Genomic DNA, 16819 nt, shown 5'->3' with positions numbered 1-16819 from the left:
CAAAAGCTTTTAAATTTAATTAGGTCCTGTTCATTTATTTTTGCTTATATTTCCATTACTCTGGGAGATGGATCCAAAAAAAAAAATCACTGCAATTTATGTCAAACAGTGTTCTGCCTGTGTTTTTCTCTAGGAGTTTTATAGTAGCCAGTCTTACATTTAGGTCTTTAATCCATTTGAGTTTATTTTTGCATATGATGTTAGAGAGTGTTCTAATTTCATACTTTTACCTGTGGCTGTCCAGTTTGCCTAGCATCACTTATTGAAGAAACTGTCTTTTCTCCATTGTATATTCTTGCCTCCTTTGTTGAAGATTAATTGACCATAAGTGTGTGGATTTATTTCCGGGCTTTCTATCCTGTTCCATTGATTTATGTGTCTGTTTTTGTGCTGGTACCATACTGTTTTGATTACTATAGCTTTGTAGTATGGTCTGAAGCCAGAGGGTGTGATTGCGCCAGCTCTGTTCTTCATTCTTGAGATTGTTTTGAGGAGTCCTTTATTTTTATTAATTTTTTGGTATCGAAAGAATCATGTGCTAATTGATGAAACAGCTGAATTTGTGCTGATAAACGTTGGCATCATCTTCAAAGCCACTTGAAACCCTGGGAACAGGCAGAAGTACTCTGGATCCTACGGGCCAGTGCCCACATACGGTCTTTGTTGTGCTGCAGGCCACATGGTTGGCCTGGTTGCCCCAGACCTCTCTGTTGGGCACCAGTGACTACTAGGCTCTCCTCAGGCTAACACATTCAAGAACAAAATCAAGACCCCAAGCTATCTGGTTTAGGTGACTGGTGATGTTTTTAAAATGTTCTGTCCTAATTAAGAATGGTGGTTTATCCAATTCCAAATGTTTACCAGAAATCTAAGACAAGGATATCATCATGGTCTTTGAAAGGGATTTACTCTGTGATTGCAATTTTGGGGTTTTAATTGTAAGTTTTTGGATCATCTGGCTGCTATGTGTACTTGAAACAAGAGTGACCTGTGGGCTGTCCGAGCGGCCCTAAAGAGCAACGTCTGCACATCTAGGAGAGTGAAGCTCACCGTCGGCCACCCTCCTGCAGGTGAGTTGGGCTGGCGGTGCACTGCCATCTTCTGGCCACAGCGTGGAACTTACCAGAAGGAGCTAAGGGGGTTTCTGTGTCTGGAGCCCTTGAGAAAATGAAAAGTGGTTTGGAAATCAGTAGTGCTAGGGCTTCATTGGTAATCTCACCTTGCCTTTAACTGAATTCTGGTTTTAGATGTGAGAGATGTGTAAGGAGATAGTTGAGGGAGTGTAACAGTGAGTGACTAGTCAGGGAAACAAACCACTGTAGCTTGGGTTAAACAGAAGCTTAGGTATGAGGGACTGATGACAACAGTACTGGATGGGCAAAGGTGGGAGTAAAATGACCCAGAAACTAGTGACTACAGAAGCCTTTGTCACCTCTAAGATGGCAGAGGTGACCCCACAGTCTGTTGCAGGCACCCAGGAGTTGTGTGCTCACTGGTGCTGCAGGAGGCTGGGGCCCGACGCCCTGACAGGGCCCCCTCCAAGCAAAGGGATTGGGTGCCACCCAGAAGAGAGGGTCCCTGCCTCTCTGACTCGGAAATCTTCACTCCCAGGCTTGTCTGTCTTCCCCCAGATCTCAGGCTCAGAGGCTGGCTCTGGGAGGCAGGAGACCTGGATTCTAGTTTCTGGTTCTTCCCTGACCACCTGGGCCTCTGGGCAGAGACAGATGTTCTGGCAATGTAGCAAGAGCCGCCCTCTGTCATAGGATTAGACCCCAAGCTGGCAACTGGCAGGATTTAATGAGGAAATGTTTGTCAGATGTTCAATCAGTCCAGTTCCTGGCTGGAAACTGAGGGCATATACCAGAAAAGAGGTAACAGAAGAGCGTTTAATGAAAGGCCTGCTTCCAGAGCTATGGGCATCAGGGAAGCCAACAAGAGTGGTGAACTACAGCTGTTAGCAACCCTGGGCCTGAGGGGGCAGGGGCAGCAGTTGTTGGCACTAGTGGGAGCTGTGGCTGAGGGAGGGGCTGTCCCCCAGGAGCTGAGGCCTTAGGAGCAGGAAGGAAGCCCCCGTCAGGTTGGGCGGATGCTGGTGAAATAATTTTGCTGGCCTCTTTCTCCTCCCCCCTCCCAGTCTCCTGTCAGCTCCTCCTGTTAGCTAAGCCACCTGAAAGCTAGGGGACAGGGGACCCTGGTGGGGGCAGACTGGAGAGAGCAGCTCCCAGAGCAGAGCAGGTAAAAAGCCGGTGGGAGGGACCTGGGGGCCAAACAATGCATCCAGCACAGCCACTCACTTCTTTGGAGGCACGGAGCAGGTGCTTGGTCATTCAGGGCCGCGGGGCTGCTGCCAGAGCAGGACTCAGTTCCCAGGTATTTCCCACCACACCTCTGGCCTGGGGCTCCTTGGGAGGTGCGTCAGTCTACGTAGACCTCAGAAACCACCACTCCTTAGGGTGCAGGGGGCCTCCTTACTTTCCCAGCTGGCTGGGATGTTGGGGGTGCAAATAGGGCCCCAGGAAGAACGCCCAGCTGCAGGCTGTGGAGGCCGTGTTCTGTGTCTACGGCTTCCTCTCAGGGCAGGCGCATTCAGCGTGGGCAGGGCACAGCCCCACCTCCAGAGATGCGGGAGGCCAGCGTCACCCCCACTGGTGTGTGCTGGCACTCCCAACTCCCAACCAGAGAGGGCCCCTCGCCCCTGCTCCCAGCTCAGCTTGCTGACCTGGAGCCAAGGCAGCACAGCTCACTGTATTTGTGTTTGTGTATTCACCTTTGTGTGTAAGCGTCTGTGTGTTTGCCGTGTGTGTGTGTATGGAACACTGGGGGCCGGCAGCTCTTACCTCAAGGAAAAGATGCCCCAGTGGAAAGCCTATGGACCTGGAGCTTGAGCACTGGGCTGGCCCTGGCCACCTTGGGACAGTCTCCTGAGCCTCCAGTTGCTCTTCTATAAGATACGAGTCCTTAACACATTTCCAGAGGGAGCGTCTTGTGAACACTCATCATCAGAGAAGGTAGGCCCCTTCCATCTCAGGACTACGAGAGCCTGTCCCCTGGGCCAGGCCTGACCCAGTGCAGGGTGAGCTGGGCGGCCACCCAAGTCCTCTCTGGAGGACAGGAAGGAGAGAGAGCCCACAGCTCGCCCTGGCCGCTCTAGCCATGGAGGGAGTGCAGACTGGGAGCCAGCAGTCCCAGGCGCCCTCTGGGCCTTCGTGCCCATGGTGCCCTGCACCGGGAGGCCCTCTGTCACAAGAGCCTCTTCACTCTGACTCGGTGTGAAGCCAAGGGGATGGCAGTTGTGCCCTGCCACCTGTGGGTCCCTTGGCCACTGCATCCTGAGAAAGGTGTCTTGCCTCCTCCCCTCACAGTCAAGGGTTGCTGGGTTCTCCCCACTGCAGAGTGAGAATCAGGCTCCAAGTGAGGGCAAGGCCCTGGCTGTGCTCTCTTGCCAACCCCCTACTTTTACCCCCACAAGTGAAAGGTCTTGCCCTGGTTGGGTGGGGCTGGGGAGGGCGGTGACAGTGTCTTCCTGGGAGGAAGTTGAATCCATGGAAGGAGGGATGTGCCTGAGATCACACAGCAGGTAGGACTAGAACCCAAGACTCTCATATGGAAATTCACCTCCTACTGCACAACCCTGCCATTTTTTTTTTTTTGGTTTCTATTTTTTTTCCCAAAACCTTTTTATTGTGGCAAAATACACATAGAGTTACCATCTTAACCATTTTAAGTGTACAGTTCAGTGGCATTAAATGCACTCATAACATTGTACAACCATCAACACCGTCCATCTCTGCAACTCTTCATCTAGTAAAACTGAACTCTACCCATTAAATGATTCCCCATTTTCCTTTCCCTGCAGCCCCTAGAAACCACCATCCTATTTTCTGTCTCTGATTTTGACTGCTCTAAGAACCGCATGTAAGAGAAATCAGACAGTATTTGTCTTTGTGACTAGCTGATTTCACTCAGCATAAGGTCTTCAGAGTTCATCCATGTTGTGGCATACGTCAGAATTTCCCTCCTCTTTAAGGGTAAATATTCCATTGTACGTATAGACACATTTTGCTTACCCGTTCATTTGCTGATGTACACTTGGACTGCTCCCATGTTTTAGCTATTGTGAATAACACTGCTATGAACATAGATGTGCAAATCTCTCTTCAAGACTGTTTTTACATTTTGGGGGTATGTACCCGGAAGTGGAATTACTGGCTCATATGGTAATTTTATTTTTAATTTTTTCAGGAGCCGCCATACTGTTGTTCATAGCAGATGTACCATTTTATATTCCCACTAACAGTACACAGCAATTCTTTACTCTCCACACTTGACACTTGTCATTTTCTGGTTTTTTGACAGTAGCAATCCTAATGAGTGTGAGATGGTATCTCATATTTTTAATTTGTATTTCCCAAATGTTCATTGATGTTGTGTTTTTTGGGTGCTTATTGGCCAGTTGTATATCTTTATTTTCCAATTGTACATCATCTTTTGGAGAAATGTCTTTTCAAGTCCTTGTCCACTTTATAAATATGTTTATTGTGGTATGGTTCCTGTACAGTAGACTGCACATATTTGAAATACTCAATTTGATAAATTTTGATAGTGGTTTCACTGGTGTAAACATCTAACAATCAAGATAGCTAAAATTTCCATAAATGTAATGAGGTGCAATTTTTGAATTCCCAATTTATCCCTTCCCAGACCTTTTCCCCCATGGTAACCATATGTTTGTTCTCTACATATGTTGCTGTTTTGTAGAAAAGTTTGTGTTTTTGATTTAATTTCATATATAGGTGACATCACATGGCATTGTTCTTTCTCTTTCTAGCTTACTTCACTTACACTCACCATCTACAGGTCAATCTTTGTTGTCAACATGGCATTATTTCTTTCTTTTTTATGGCCGAGTTATATGTATATAACACAGCTTCTTTATCCAGTCATCTGTCGATGGACATTAGGTCGTTTCCATGTCTTGGCTAAATAGTGCTGCTGTGCACATTGGGGTGCTGGTGTCTTTTTGAATTAAGGTTGGTTCCCTCTGGATATGTGCCCAGGAGTGGGATTGCTGGATGATATGGTAAGTCTATTTTTTGTTTTTTGAGGAATCTCCATACTGTTTTCCATAACGGCTGCACCACACTACATTCCCACCAGCAGTGTAGGAGGGAGGGTTCCCTTTTCTGCTCAGCCTCTCCAGCATGTGTCATTTGTAGACTTTCGAATAATGGCCATTCTGGCTGGTGTGAGGTGATAACTCACTGGAGTTTTGATTTGCATTTCTCTAACAATTAGTGATGTGAAGCATCTTTTCATGTACTTATTGGCCATCTTTGGAGAGATGTCTGTTTAGGTCATCTGCGCATTGTTTGATAGTATCAAAAAAAAAAAAAAGCAACCCTAAGTTGTATGAGCTGTTTGTACACTTTGGAAATTGGTCCCTTGTCGACTACATCATTTACAAATATTTTTTCCCATTCTGTAGGTTGTCTTTTCGTTTTGTTGTTGGTATCCTTAGCTGTGCAAAAGCTTTTCAGTTTCATTAGGTCCCCATTTGTTTATTTTTGCTTTTATTTCCATTACTGCAGGAGCTGGTTCCAAAAATATATTGCTGGGGGGGGACGGTATAGCTCAAGGGGTAGAGAGCATGGTTAGCGGGCACTGAGGTCCTGGTTTCAATCCCCAGTACCTCCATTAAAAGTAAATAAATAAGTAACTAGGCAAATAATGAATGAATGATCTTCATGCCCTCCTCTGCCCTCCAAAAACAGAGAAACCAAATATATATATTTTTATATATATATATTTATATATATATATTAAAATATTGCTGTGATTTATGTCCCAGAGTGCTCTATGTTTTCCTTTCAATACTTTTTCGAGTATCTGGTCTATATACATTTGTCTTTAATCCATTCTGAGTTTCTTTTTTGTATGTGGTGTTAGAGAATGTTCTGATTTCATGCTCTTACACCTTAGGGTTGCTTGTTTTTTTGACACTATCAAACAATGGGCAGATGACCTAAACAGACATCTCTCCAAAGATGGCCAATAAGCACGTGAAAAGATGCTTCACATCACTAATTGTTAGAGAAATGAAAATCAAAACTCCAGTGAGATATCACCCCACACCAGTCAGAATGGCCATCATTCGAAAGTCCACAAATGACAAATGCTGGAGAGGGTGTGGAGAAAAGGGAACCCTCCTACAATGCTAGTGGGAATGCAGTTTGGTGCAGCCACTGTGGAAAACAGTATGGAGATTCCTCAAAAGACTAGAAGTAGGCTTACCATATGACCCAGGAATCCCACTCCTGGGTTTATATCCGGGAGGAGCCCTGCTTCAGTATGACACCAGCACCCCAATGTTCGTAGCAGCACTATTTACAATAGCCAAGACATGGAAACAGCCTAAATGTCCATCAACAGGTGACTGGATAAAGAAGCTGTGGTATATTTATATAATGAAACACACTATAGCGCCATAACAACCGACAACATAATGCCATTTGCAGCAACAAAGATGTCCCTGGAGAATATCATTCTAAGTGAAGTCAGCCAGAAAGAGAAAGAAAAATACCATGAGATCACTCACATGTGGAATCTAAAAAATAAATAAATAAATAAAAATAAAAAATACAAAACAGAAACAGACTCAGATATCATAGAATATAAACTTGAGGTTGTGGAGGGTGAAAAGGGACAGAATGGGATTTCAAAATTTGTAGATACTGACAGGCATATATAGAATAGGTAAACAAGATTATACTGTATAGCACAGGGAAATATATACAAGATCTTGGGGTAATTCACAGCAAAAAAAAAAAGTGACAAGGAATATATATGTTCATGTATAACTGAAAAATTGTGCTCTACACTGGAATTTGACAACATTGAAAAATGACTAACTCTAAAACAAGTTTAAAAAATAACATGTTGGCAATCAACTAGACTTCACTAAAAATAAAAACCCAAGATATTTTTAAAAATCATATTTCAGTGAGCAATCCATAATTCTGTCCACTTAAAATGTGTCTTTAGTGATACTATATTTTTAATTAAAAGAAACAATGGAGAGAAACAACTAATTCAAATAAATCTCTGTCATACTCTTTCTTACCAAAATGTTACTTTTAGGAGGATTAATAATCCTTTCCTCTGTGGTGGCTGTAAAATATGTTCCTCAGATTAACTGGCATAAACTTAAAGTGGAGGACAAAACGAAATATTTAGAAACTGTAATTTTAAAAGTAGTACAATATGTTCATTTGGAAACTGGTGTGTTTACCTGGGTTACAATGACTTCTAAGGCAGAGAAGGAACTGCAGAAAATGTCACTTCCTGATCGAAGGACACACACACCCCCGTTCAAGCAGAAGCCCAGCTTCTCCCTGCACCTCGGTGACTCCTTAACGGAAATTCCTACCTGAGAATTTACACGGTGGACGCTGAAAAGTATTCACATAGCAGTAAGTATTACTAGAAATAAGAAGGAAATGTTCATAATGAGAAAAGCATCAAAACACAGACATAAAAAACTCCTAAATATTTAGGACTGGCCTCAGCTACAGGAAGTGAAAGTGGACAGAATGAGCAGGAACCACAGACGAGGCCACTGGAGGTGCGCAGGGGAGCAGATGGGAGACCAGAGGCCTGGGTGAAGTACCTGGAGAGGCGGAAGGGCGAGGAGCCGAGGAGGACCTGGGCCTGGCTGGGCCCCACCAAGGGCCCAGGAACCTGGTCCAGTCATGGAGCCCACGACACAGAGGGGCCCACGAGGGGGCCCAGAGCCCGAGCCCCCCTCCCAGGGAAAGGGGCAGGGTGATTAAGCGGTGCTGGGAAAACTGGATAGCTACCTGTGACAGCCTGAAATCAGAACATTCTCTAACACCACGTACAAAAATGAAACTCAAAATGGATTAAAGACTTAAATGTTTAGACCAGATACTTTAGCAATCTAGATATCCACACCACTCTTTGGAGAATCTGAGATTACATTTCCATTACAGTACTATCTACCCCCTCAATCATTTTTCTTCCAATCCTCCCCTCACCACAAAGCCAGAAGAGTTGATCCGTGTGTCTTAGGTTTGAATTTTTAGTGCTCTCCCCGAGAACTCTGATCCCGGAGCTAGAGATACAAGGATTCTTTATCATGTCCATTACAGTGGCTGTGGTGATATGCAAATCCAAACATTCATGTGATTCAGACTGCGACATATTTTCTATCCTAGTCCTCTTGAGCGGTTTTCATTGCCATCTGTATTCTGAGTCTCTTCCAGCTACCTTTAACTATTAACCTCCAAGTTTTACTAATACATTTTTTTACTTAAATTTTACAGGATTTATTTTTCTTTGCTTATAGGTAAGAACACTGATGGACTGATACAGATGCTTTCACCTTGAAACCAGCCTCAATCGAAATTCACTATTTCCCCCATAATATACTTCTGGTGAATTGTGTGGCATTATAAATTTGTGTGACCATTCACATTTTACTACCTTAGTATTTTATACTCTTCCCGATGGCAGGGACAAAGGATATAGTATCCACATTCTCTCTGCGCAGTGCCCGATCTACAGTATCTGTCACAGCGTCTGATTCACTACAGATAGGAATCATTGCCTCTATCCTCATATTGCAGAAATAATCATTCTGGGTTTGCCAACAAAACTCTTTACTACATTGAGGAAGATGATGGAAGGTTAATTCCATTAGTTTCAGTATTACATATTCAAAGAATACATCACCAGAATGCTGGATTCACGAATTCTTGACACCACGCATACTATGCTCTTATTATCACATATTGCCTTGGGAACATAGCTGCCAACAGAAAAAAACAAGATCAGTGGACAAAATGGAAAGTACTTATATCCATTGCTGATGATACTAAATTTAAATTTGGCAATGATGTAAATATTCTCCCCTAAATCAATTGGTCCACAATTCATAAAGGATACTATTAAAGAAGTCATGCCTCCACATGGGGTGATGTGGAAATGGTGGGGCCTGGTCCTGTCAACCATTCTCATCCTCTGTTAATGAGGTGATACCCTTACCCCTCTCTTACCAGTCCAGAAACCATGGGAGTAGAGTCCTATTGGCCATCTCTGCCTTGCACTAGCCCAAAGGCGGCACCATTACCCCTCCCCTGCAAAAACTGAGAGGTGGAACCCTGTTGACCATTTCCACCCCTGCACTAAGGCGAATGGAGGTGGTACTTCTTCCTTTTCCAAGTACTGCAGAGACCAGTAATAGCTGAAATCTCCTCAAATTTGATAGACCTACACATTTAAAAAGCTGTTCGGGAGGAGGGTATAGCTCAAGTGGTAGAATGCATACTTAGTATGCATAATAAGGTCCTGGGTTCAATCCCAAGTACCTCTTCTAAAAATAAAGAAATAGGGGGAGGTGCCAAGATGGTGGAGTAGAGAGACTCACAGATCACTGTCTCCCAAAAATACACCAAGAATTGTATCTACAGGCCCACTGAATTGCACAGAACACCTACTGAACACCTACTGAAGTGTCTCACTTCAAAATACAGGAGGATTCCTCACAAAACCCAGTAAGAGAAAGAAAGAACACAAAATCAGGTAAGAGAAAGAAAGAAAAAAAGATGAAAAAGAAACAGTGCCATTTGCAGCAACATGGATGAAGCTGGGGATTGTCATTCAAAGTGAAGTAAGCCAGAAAGAGAAAGAAATACACCGTATCATATCACTTATACGTGGAATCTTAAAAAAAAAAGACATGAAATTGTATACAAAGACAGACTCACAGACACAGAAAGCAAACTTATGGTTATCAGGAGAAAAAGGGGGTGGGAAGTGATAGATGGGGAGTTTGAGATTTTCAGATGCTAACTAATGCATAGAAAATAGATGAACAAAAAGTTTATACTGTATAGCATAGGAAACTGTATTCAGTATCTTACAGTAACTCATGGTGAAAAAGAACATAAAAATAAATAAATGTATGTTCATGTATGACTCAAGCATTATGCTGTACACCAGAAACTGACACATTTAAACTGTACGTATATACATATACACACACACACACACACACACTAAAGAGAAAAAGTGAAAAAGAAACAATCCCTTTAAAAATTACATACAAAAAACTAAAATACTTAGGAATAAACCTGACCAAGGAAGTGAAAGACTTATACATGGAGAACAACAAAACACTGACTCAGAAAATTAAAGCTGACTTAAAGAAATGGAAAGATATCCCATGTTCTTGCATTGGAAGAATTAATGTTTTTTTTTAAATATGGAACCATAAAAGACCCCAAATTGCCAAAGCAATCTTTCATAGGTCTTAAAAATTTTTTTAAATATATATTTTTATTGAAGTATAATTAATTTACAAGGTTGTGCCCATTTCTGGTGTACAGCACAACACTTCAGTCATATAGGAATATACATATATTCATTTTCACGTTCTTTTTCACTATAAGTTACTACAACATATTGAATATGGTTCCCTATTCTATACAGTATAAACTTGTTGTTTATCTATTTTATATATATTAGTATCTGCAAATCTGAAACTCCCAATTTATCCTTTCCCATGCCCTTCCCCCTCTGATAACCATAAGTTTGCTTTCTATGTCTGTGAGTCTGTTTCTGTTTTGTAAAAATGTTCATCTGTCTTTTTTCTTTTTTTTCACATTTCACATATAAGTGATATCATATGGTATTTTTCTTTCTCTTTCCGGCTTACTTCATTTAGAATGACATTCTGCAGGTCCAAGAATTAACATTGTTAAAATGGCCAAACTACACAAATGAATCTACAGATTAAATGTGAGTCCTATCAAATTACCTAGGACACACCAATTCACATCCCCACCAACAGTGTGCAAGGGTTCCTTTTTCTCCACATCCTTGCCAATATCTGTTATTTGGGTTCTTTCTGATGATGGCCATTCTCACAGGCGTGAGATGGTATCTCATTGTGACTTCCAACAGGCATATCCCTGATACTGGTGATGTTGAGCAACTTTTCATGTTCCTGTGGGCCATCTGCATTTCCTCTTTTGGAAAAATATCTGTTCAATTCTTCTCCCCATATTTTAAATGGGTTGGTTGGTTAGTTGGTTGGTTCCTTTTTAATTAAACTACCACTGTGGGGAGGATATAGCTCAGTGGTAGAGTACAAGCTTAGCAAGCATGAGGTCCTGGGTTCAATCCCCAGTACCTCCATCAAAGATAAATAAACAAATTAAAGTACCATTGATTTAAAATGTTATTATCAGTTTTGGATGTACAGCATGGATGGACTTGGAGGGCATCATGCTAAGTGAAATGAGTCGTACAAAGACCAACACTGTAAGATATCACTTACACGTGAAGTCTAAAAAACATACAAGAAACTGGTGCATATAACAGAAAAGAAACAGACTCACAGTTGTAGAGAAGGAATCAGTGTTTACCAGTGGGGAGAGGGAAGGGGGAGGGGCAAGATGGAGGTGGAGGATAAGAGGTACAAACTATTAGGTGTAAACAAAGCTGCAAGGAGGTACTGTGCAATATGGGGAATCTAGCCAATCATTTATAATAACTGGAAATGGAGCATAACCTTTCAAAATTGTGAATTACTAAACTGTATACCTATAACCCATAATACTGACCCATCACCTATACTTCAATTTTAAAACTATCATAATGTAAAATAAATACATGAATAAGTCTAAATAAAAACAAATTACCCAGGACATCTGTCACAGAACTAGAACAAATGATCTTAAAATTTATATGGAATCACAAAAGACCCCGAATTGCCAAAGCAATACTGAAGAAAAACAATGAAGCTGGAGGAATAACCCTCCCAGACTTCAGGCAATACTACAGAGCTAGAATAATCAAAACAGCAGGGTATTAATACAAAAACAGACATATGGATCTATGGAACAGAATAGAGAGCCCAGAAATAAACCCACAGATTGTTGGTCAATTAATCTTTGACAAAGGAGGCAAAAATATACAATGGAGTAAAGACAGTCCCTTCAGCAAATGGGGTTGGGAAAACTGGGTGGCTGCATGGAAACTGATAAAAGTCCAATACTCCCTCACACCATACACAAAAATAAACTCAAAATGGCTTAAAGACTTACACATAAGACAGGACACTATAAACCTTTTAGAAGAAAACAAAGGCAAAAACAACAGCTGGCATAAATCTTAGCACTGTTCTCCTAGGGCAGTCTACTCAGGTAGTAGAAAGAAAAGCAAACTTAAACAAATGGGACCTAATTAAACTGATAAGCAAAAGAAACCATAAGCAAACCAAAAAGACAACCTGCAGAATGGGAGAAAATATTTGCAAATGGTGAGACAGACAAGGGCTTACTCTCTCTGAATATATAAACAGCTCATACAACTTAATAAGAAAAATACAAACAACCCAATCCAAAAATGGGTAGAAGACCCAAACAAGCAGTTCTCTAATGAAGACATACAAATGGCCAACAGGCACATGAAAACATGCTCGATGTCGCTAATTATCAGAGACATGCAAATCAAAACTACAGTGAGGTACCCCCTCACACCAGTCAGAATGGCTGTCATTCAAAATCCACAAATAATACATGCTGGACTGGCTGTGCAGGAAATGGAAGCTCCCCCTATACACTATTGGTGGGAATGTAGTTTGCTGTAGCCATTATGGAAAACAGTATGGAGATACCTCAAAAAGCTAAAAATAGACTGACATATGATCCAGCATTCCCACTCCTGGGCATATATCCAGAGTGAACTCAAATTCAAAAAGATACATGCACCCCAATATTCATGGCAGCACTATATACAATAGCCAAGACATGGAAGTAACCTGAAGGTCTATCGACAGATGGTTGGATAAAGAAGCTCTGGTAAATTTATACAATGGGATACTACTCACACAGAAAAAAAGAATAAAATAATGCCATTTGCAGCAACATGGATGGACCAAGAGATTGTCATTCTAAGTCATTCTAAAGAGAAAGAAAAATACAATATAATATCACTCATATGTGAAATCTTAAAAAGAAAAAGACAAAGAAAAAAAGGACAATATGAACTCATCTACAAAACAGAAAAGGACTCACAGACATAGAAAACAAACTTATGGTTACCAGGGGTGGAAGGGAGTAGGAAGGAATAAATTTGGTGTTCAAGATCTGTGGATACTAACTTCTATATATAAAATAGATAACAAGTTTACACTGTATAGCACATGGAACTATATTCAATATCTTGTAAGTTATGTGAAAAATAATATGAAAATGAATATATGTTTGTTCATGTATGACTCAAGCATTGTGCTATACATCAGAAACTGACAACATTGTAAACTGACTATACTTCAAAAGCATATATGCATTTTTAAAAAAATTAACAACACCTATTCTTTAAAAGACACTGTTGACAGAGTAGAAAGACAAACCAGAGTGGAAGATAATATTTGCAAATCTTTATTTGACCAAAGATCAACTACATAAAGAGCTATCAAAATTCAGTAGAAGAAAATAAACATCTCAGTTTAAAAATGGGCAAAATTAAGAAGATAGTAATTATCTCAAGCATCTTTCCTGACCACAATGCCATAAAACTAGAAATAAACTACAGAAAAACAAAGGAGAAAAAAAGTGACAACATGGAGATTAAACAATATGCTACTGAAAAAAACCAATGGGTCAATGATAAAATCAAAGTTGAAATTAAAAACTACTTTGAGACAAATGACAATGAAAATACAACCATACAAAATTTATGGGACACAGCAAAGGCAGTGCTAAGAGGGAGGTTTATAGCTATACAGGCCTTCCTCAAAAAAGAACAATCTCAAATAAACAATCTAACCTACCAGCTAAAAGAATTAGAAGAGCCAAAAAAAAAAAAAAGTCAGCAGAAGAAAGGAAATAATAAAGATCAGGGAGGAAATAAATAAAATAGAGATTTAAAAAACCATAGAAAAAAATCAATCTGGTTTTTTGAAAGAGTAAATAAAATTGACAAACCTCTGGCCAAGCTCACAAAGAAAAGAGAGTACACAAATAAGCAAAAGAAAGGAAAATGGAGAAATTAAAACCAGTAACATAGAAATACAGAATATCATAAGAGAATATTATGAACAACTATATGGAAACAAAATGGATAACCTAGAGGAGATGGACAAGTTTCTGGAAACATACAGTCCACCAAGACTGAATCAAGAAGAAAATGACCACTTGAACAAACTGATCACTAGAAATGAAACCGAATTAGCAATAAAAAACCTCCCTACAAATAAAAGTCCAGGACCGGATGACTTCACTGGGGAATTCTACTAAACATACAAAGAAGAACTCATACTGGTCCTTCTCAAACTCTTCCAGAAGATTGAAAAGGAGGAAATACTACTAAACTCATTCTATGAAGCCACCATTACCCTGATACCAAAACCAGGCAAAGACACTACCAAAAAAGAGAATTACAGAACAATATCACTGATGAACATAGGTGCAAAAATCCTTACCAAAATATTAGCAAACAGAATCCAAAAGAACATAAAAAAGATTATACACCACGATCAAGCAGGGTTCATCCCAGGGACACAAGAACGGTTCAACATACACAAATCAATCAATGTAATACATCACATCAACAAAAGAAAGGACAAAAACCACATGATCATCTCAATAGGTGCAGAAAAAGCATCTGATAAAATTCAACACCTATTTATGATAGAAACTCTCACCAAAGTGAGTATAGAGGGAACATATCTCAACGTAATAAAAGCTATATATGACAAACCTACAGTCAGCATAGTACTCAATGGTGAAAAACTCAAAACCTTCCCAATAAAATCTGGGACAAGACAAGGATGCCCACTATCAACACTCCTATTCAACATAGTCTTCGAAGTCCACAACAATCAGGCAAGAGAGAGAAATAAAAGGGATCCAAATTGGAAAAGAAGAGGTAAAAGTGTCACTATATGCAGATGACATGATAGTATACATAGAAAACCCTAAAAGGTCCACACAAAAACTACTAGAACTAATCGAAGAATTCAGTAAGGTAGCAGGTTACAAGATTAACGTACAAAAATCATTTGCATTTCTTTACACTAATGAATCAACAGGAAAAGAACGTAAAGAATCAAGCCCCTTTAAAATAGCACCCAAAGTAATAAAATACCTAGGAATAAATCTAACCAAGGAGGTGAAAGACTTATACACAGAGAACTATAAAACATTGATTAAGGAAATTAAAGAAGACTTTAAAAAATGGAAAGCTACCCCATGCTCTTGGACTGGAAGAATCAATATTGTTAAAATGGTCATACTGCCCAAGGCAATCTACATATTTAGTGCAATCCCTATCAAATTACTCAGGACATATTTCACAGAACTAGAACAAATCATAATAAAATTTATTTGGAATCACAAAAGACCCAGAATTGCCAAAGCATTACTGAAGAAAAAAGAAAGAGGCTGGAGGAATAACCCTCCCAGACTTCAGACAATACTACAGAGCTACAGTAATCAAGACAGCATCCTATTGGTACAAAAACAGACGTATGGACCAATGGAACAGAATAGGCAGCCCAGAAATGAACCCACAAACTTTTGGTCAACCAATCTTCGACAAAGGAGGCAAGAACATACAATAGAATAAAGACAGTCTCTTCAGCAAATGGTGTTGGGAAAACTGGACAGCAGCATGTGAAGCAACGAAGCTAAAACACTCCCTTACACCATACACAAAAATAAACTCAAAATGAATCAAAGACTTAAACATAAGACAAGATACAATAAACCTCCTAGAAGAAAATATAGGCAAAACATTATCTGACATACATCTCAAAAATGTTCTCCTAGGGCAGTCTACTCAAGCAATAGAAATGAAACCAAGAATAAACAAATGGGACCTAAAAATTACAAGCTTCTGCACAGCAAAGGAAGCCATAAGTAAAACAAAACGGCAACCTATGGAATAGAAAATTTTTGCAAATGAAACCAACAAAGGCTTGATCTCCAGGATGTATAAGAAGCTCATACGACTTAATAAGAAAAAACAAACAACCCAATCCAAAAAATGGGCAGAAGACCTAAACAAGCAATTCTCCAAAGAAGAAATACAAATGATCAATAGGCACATGAAAAAATGCTCAATATCACTAATTATCAGAGAAATGCAAATCAAAACTACAATGAAGTATCACCTCACACCAGTCAGAATGGCCATCATTCAAAAGCCCACAAATGACAAATGTTGGAGAGGCTGTGGAAAAAAGGAAACCCTCCTACACTGCTGGTGGGAATGCAGTTTGGTGCAGCCACTGTGGAAAATAGTATGGAGATTCCTCAAAAGACTAGGAATAGACTTACCATATGACCCAGTAATCCTGCTCCTGGGCATATATCCAGAAGGAACCCTGCTTCAGTATGACACGTAGACCCCAATATTCATAGCAGCACTATTTACAATAGCCAAGACATGGAAACAGCCTAAATGTCCATCAACAGATGACTGGATAAAGAAGCTGTGGTATATTTATACAATGGAATACTATTCAGCCATAAAAACTGACAACATTATGCCATTTGCAGCAACATGGATGTCCCTGGAGAATGTCATTCTAAGTGAAGTAAGCCAGAAAGAGAAAGAAAAATATCATATGAGATCGCTCATATGTGGAACCTAAAAAAAAAAAAGAGACAGAAAGAAAAGAGAAAAAGAAAAAGAACATAAATACAAAACAGAAACAGACTCAGACATAGAATACAAACTTGTGGTTGCCAGAGGGGAGGGGGCGGGAAGGGACAGACTCAGAGTTTGA

The 16819-nt window shown here is 40.3% G+C and overlaps 1 protein-coding gene and 1 long non-coding RNA gene across 5 annotated transcripts in view; one reads left to right on the top strand and one right to left on the bottom strand.

Annotated features, from left to right (window-relative positions):
- Window positions 1–2068: 2068 nt before the first annotated feature.
- Window positions 2069–8467, top strand: LOC140686749 (uncharacterized). The gene is made up of 3 exons (XR_012060636.1): window positions 2069–2370; window positions 7311–7469; window positions 8366–8467. It is a non-coding gene; the product is annotated as an uncharacterized lncRNA (long non-coding RNA).
- Window positions 8468–8661: 194 nt separating this feature from the next.
- The window catches only part of FBXW12 (F-box and WD repeat domain containing 12), a 57133-nt gene continuing 48975 nt past the window's right edge, over window positions 8662–16819 (bottom strand). For all 4 annotated transcript variants that reach the window (XM_072941210.1, XM_072941211.1, XM_031686609.2 and 1 more), the window contains one exon: window positions 8662–8827. In XM_072941210.1, the coding sequence (XP_072797311.1) occupies window positions 8728–8827 (100 nt within the window). In that variant the 3' untranslated portion in view covers window positions 8662–8727. The remainder of the gene's footprint in view (window positions 8828–16819) is intronic.

This window comes from Vicugna pacos, chromosome 17 (assembly GCF_048564905.1).
Source record: "Vicugna pacos chromosome 17, VicPac4, whole genome shotgun sequence".
NCBI lineage: Eukaryota > Metazoa > Chordata > Mammalia > Artiodactyla > Camelidae > Vicugna > Vicugna pacos.
The sequence above is the reverse complement of the archived record's forward strand: the minus strand, read 5'-3'. Positions and strand labels throughout refer to the sequence as shown.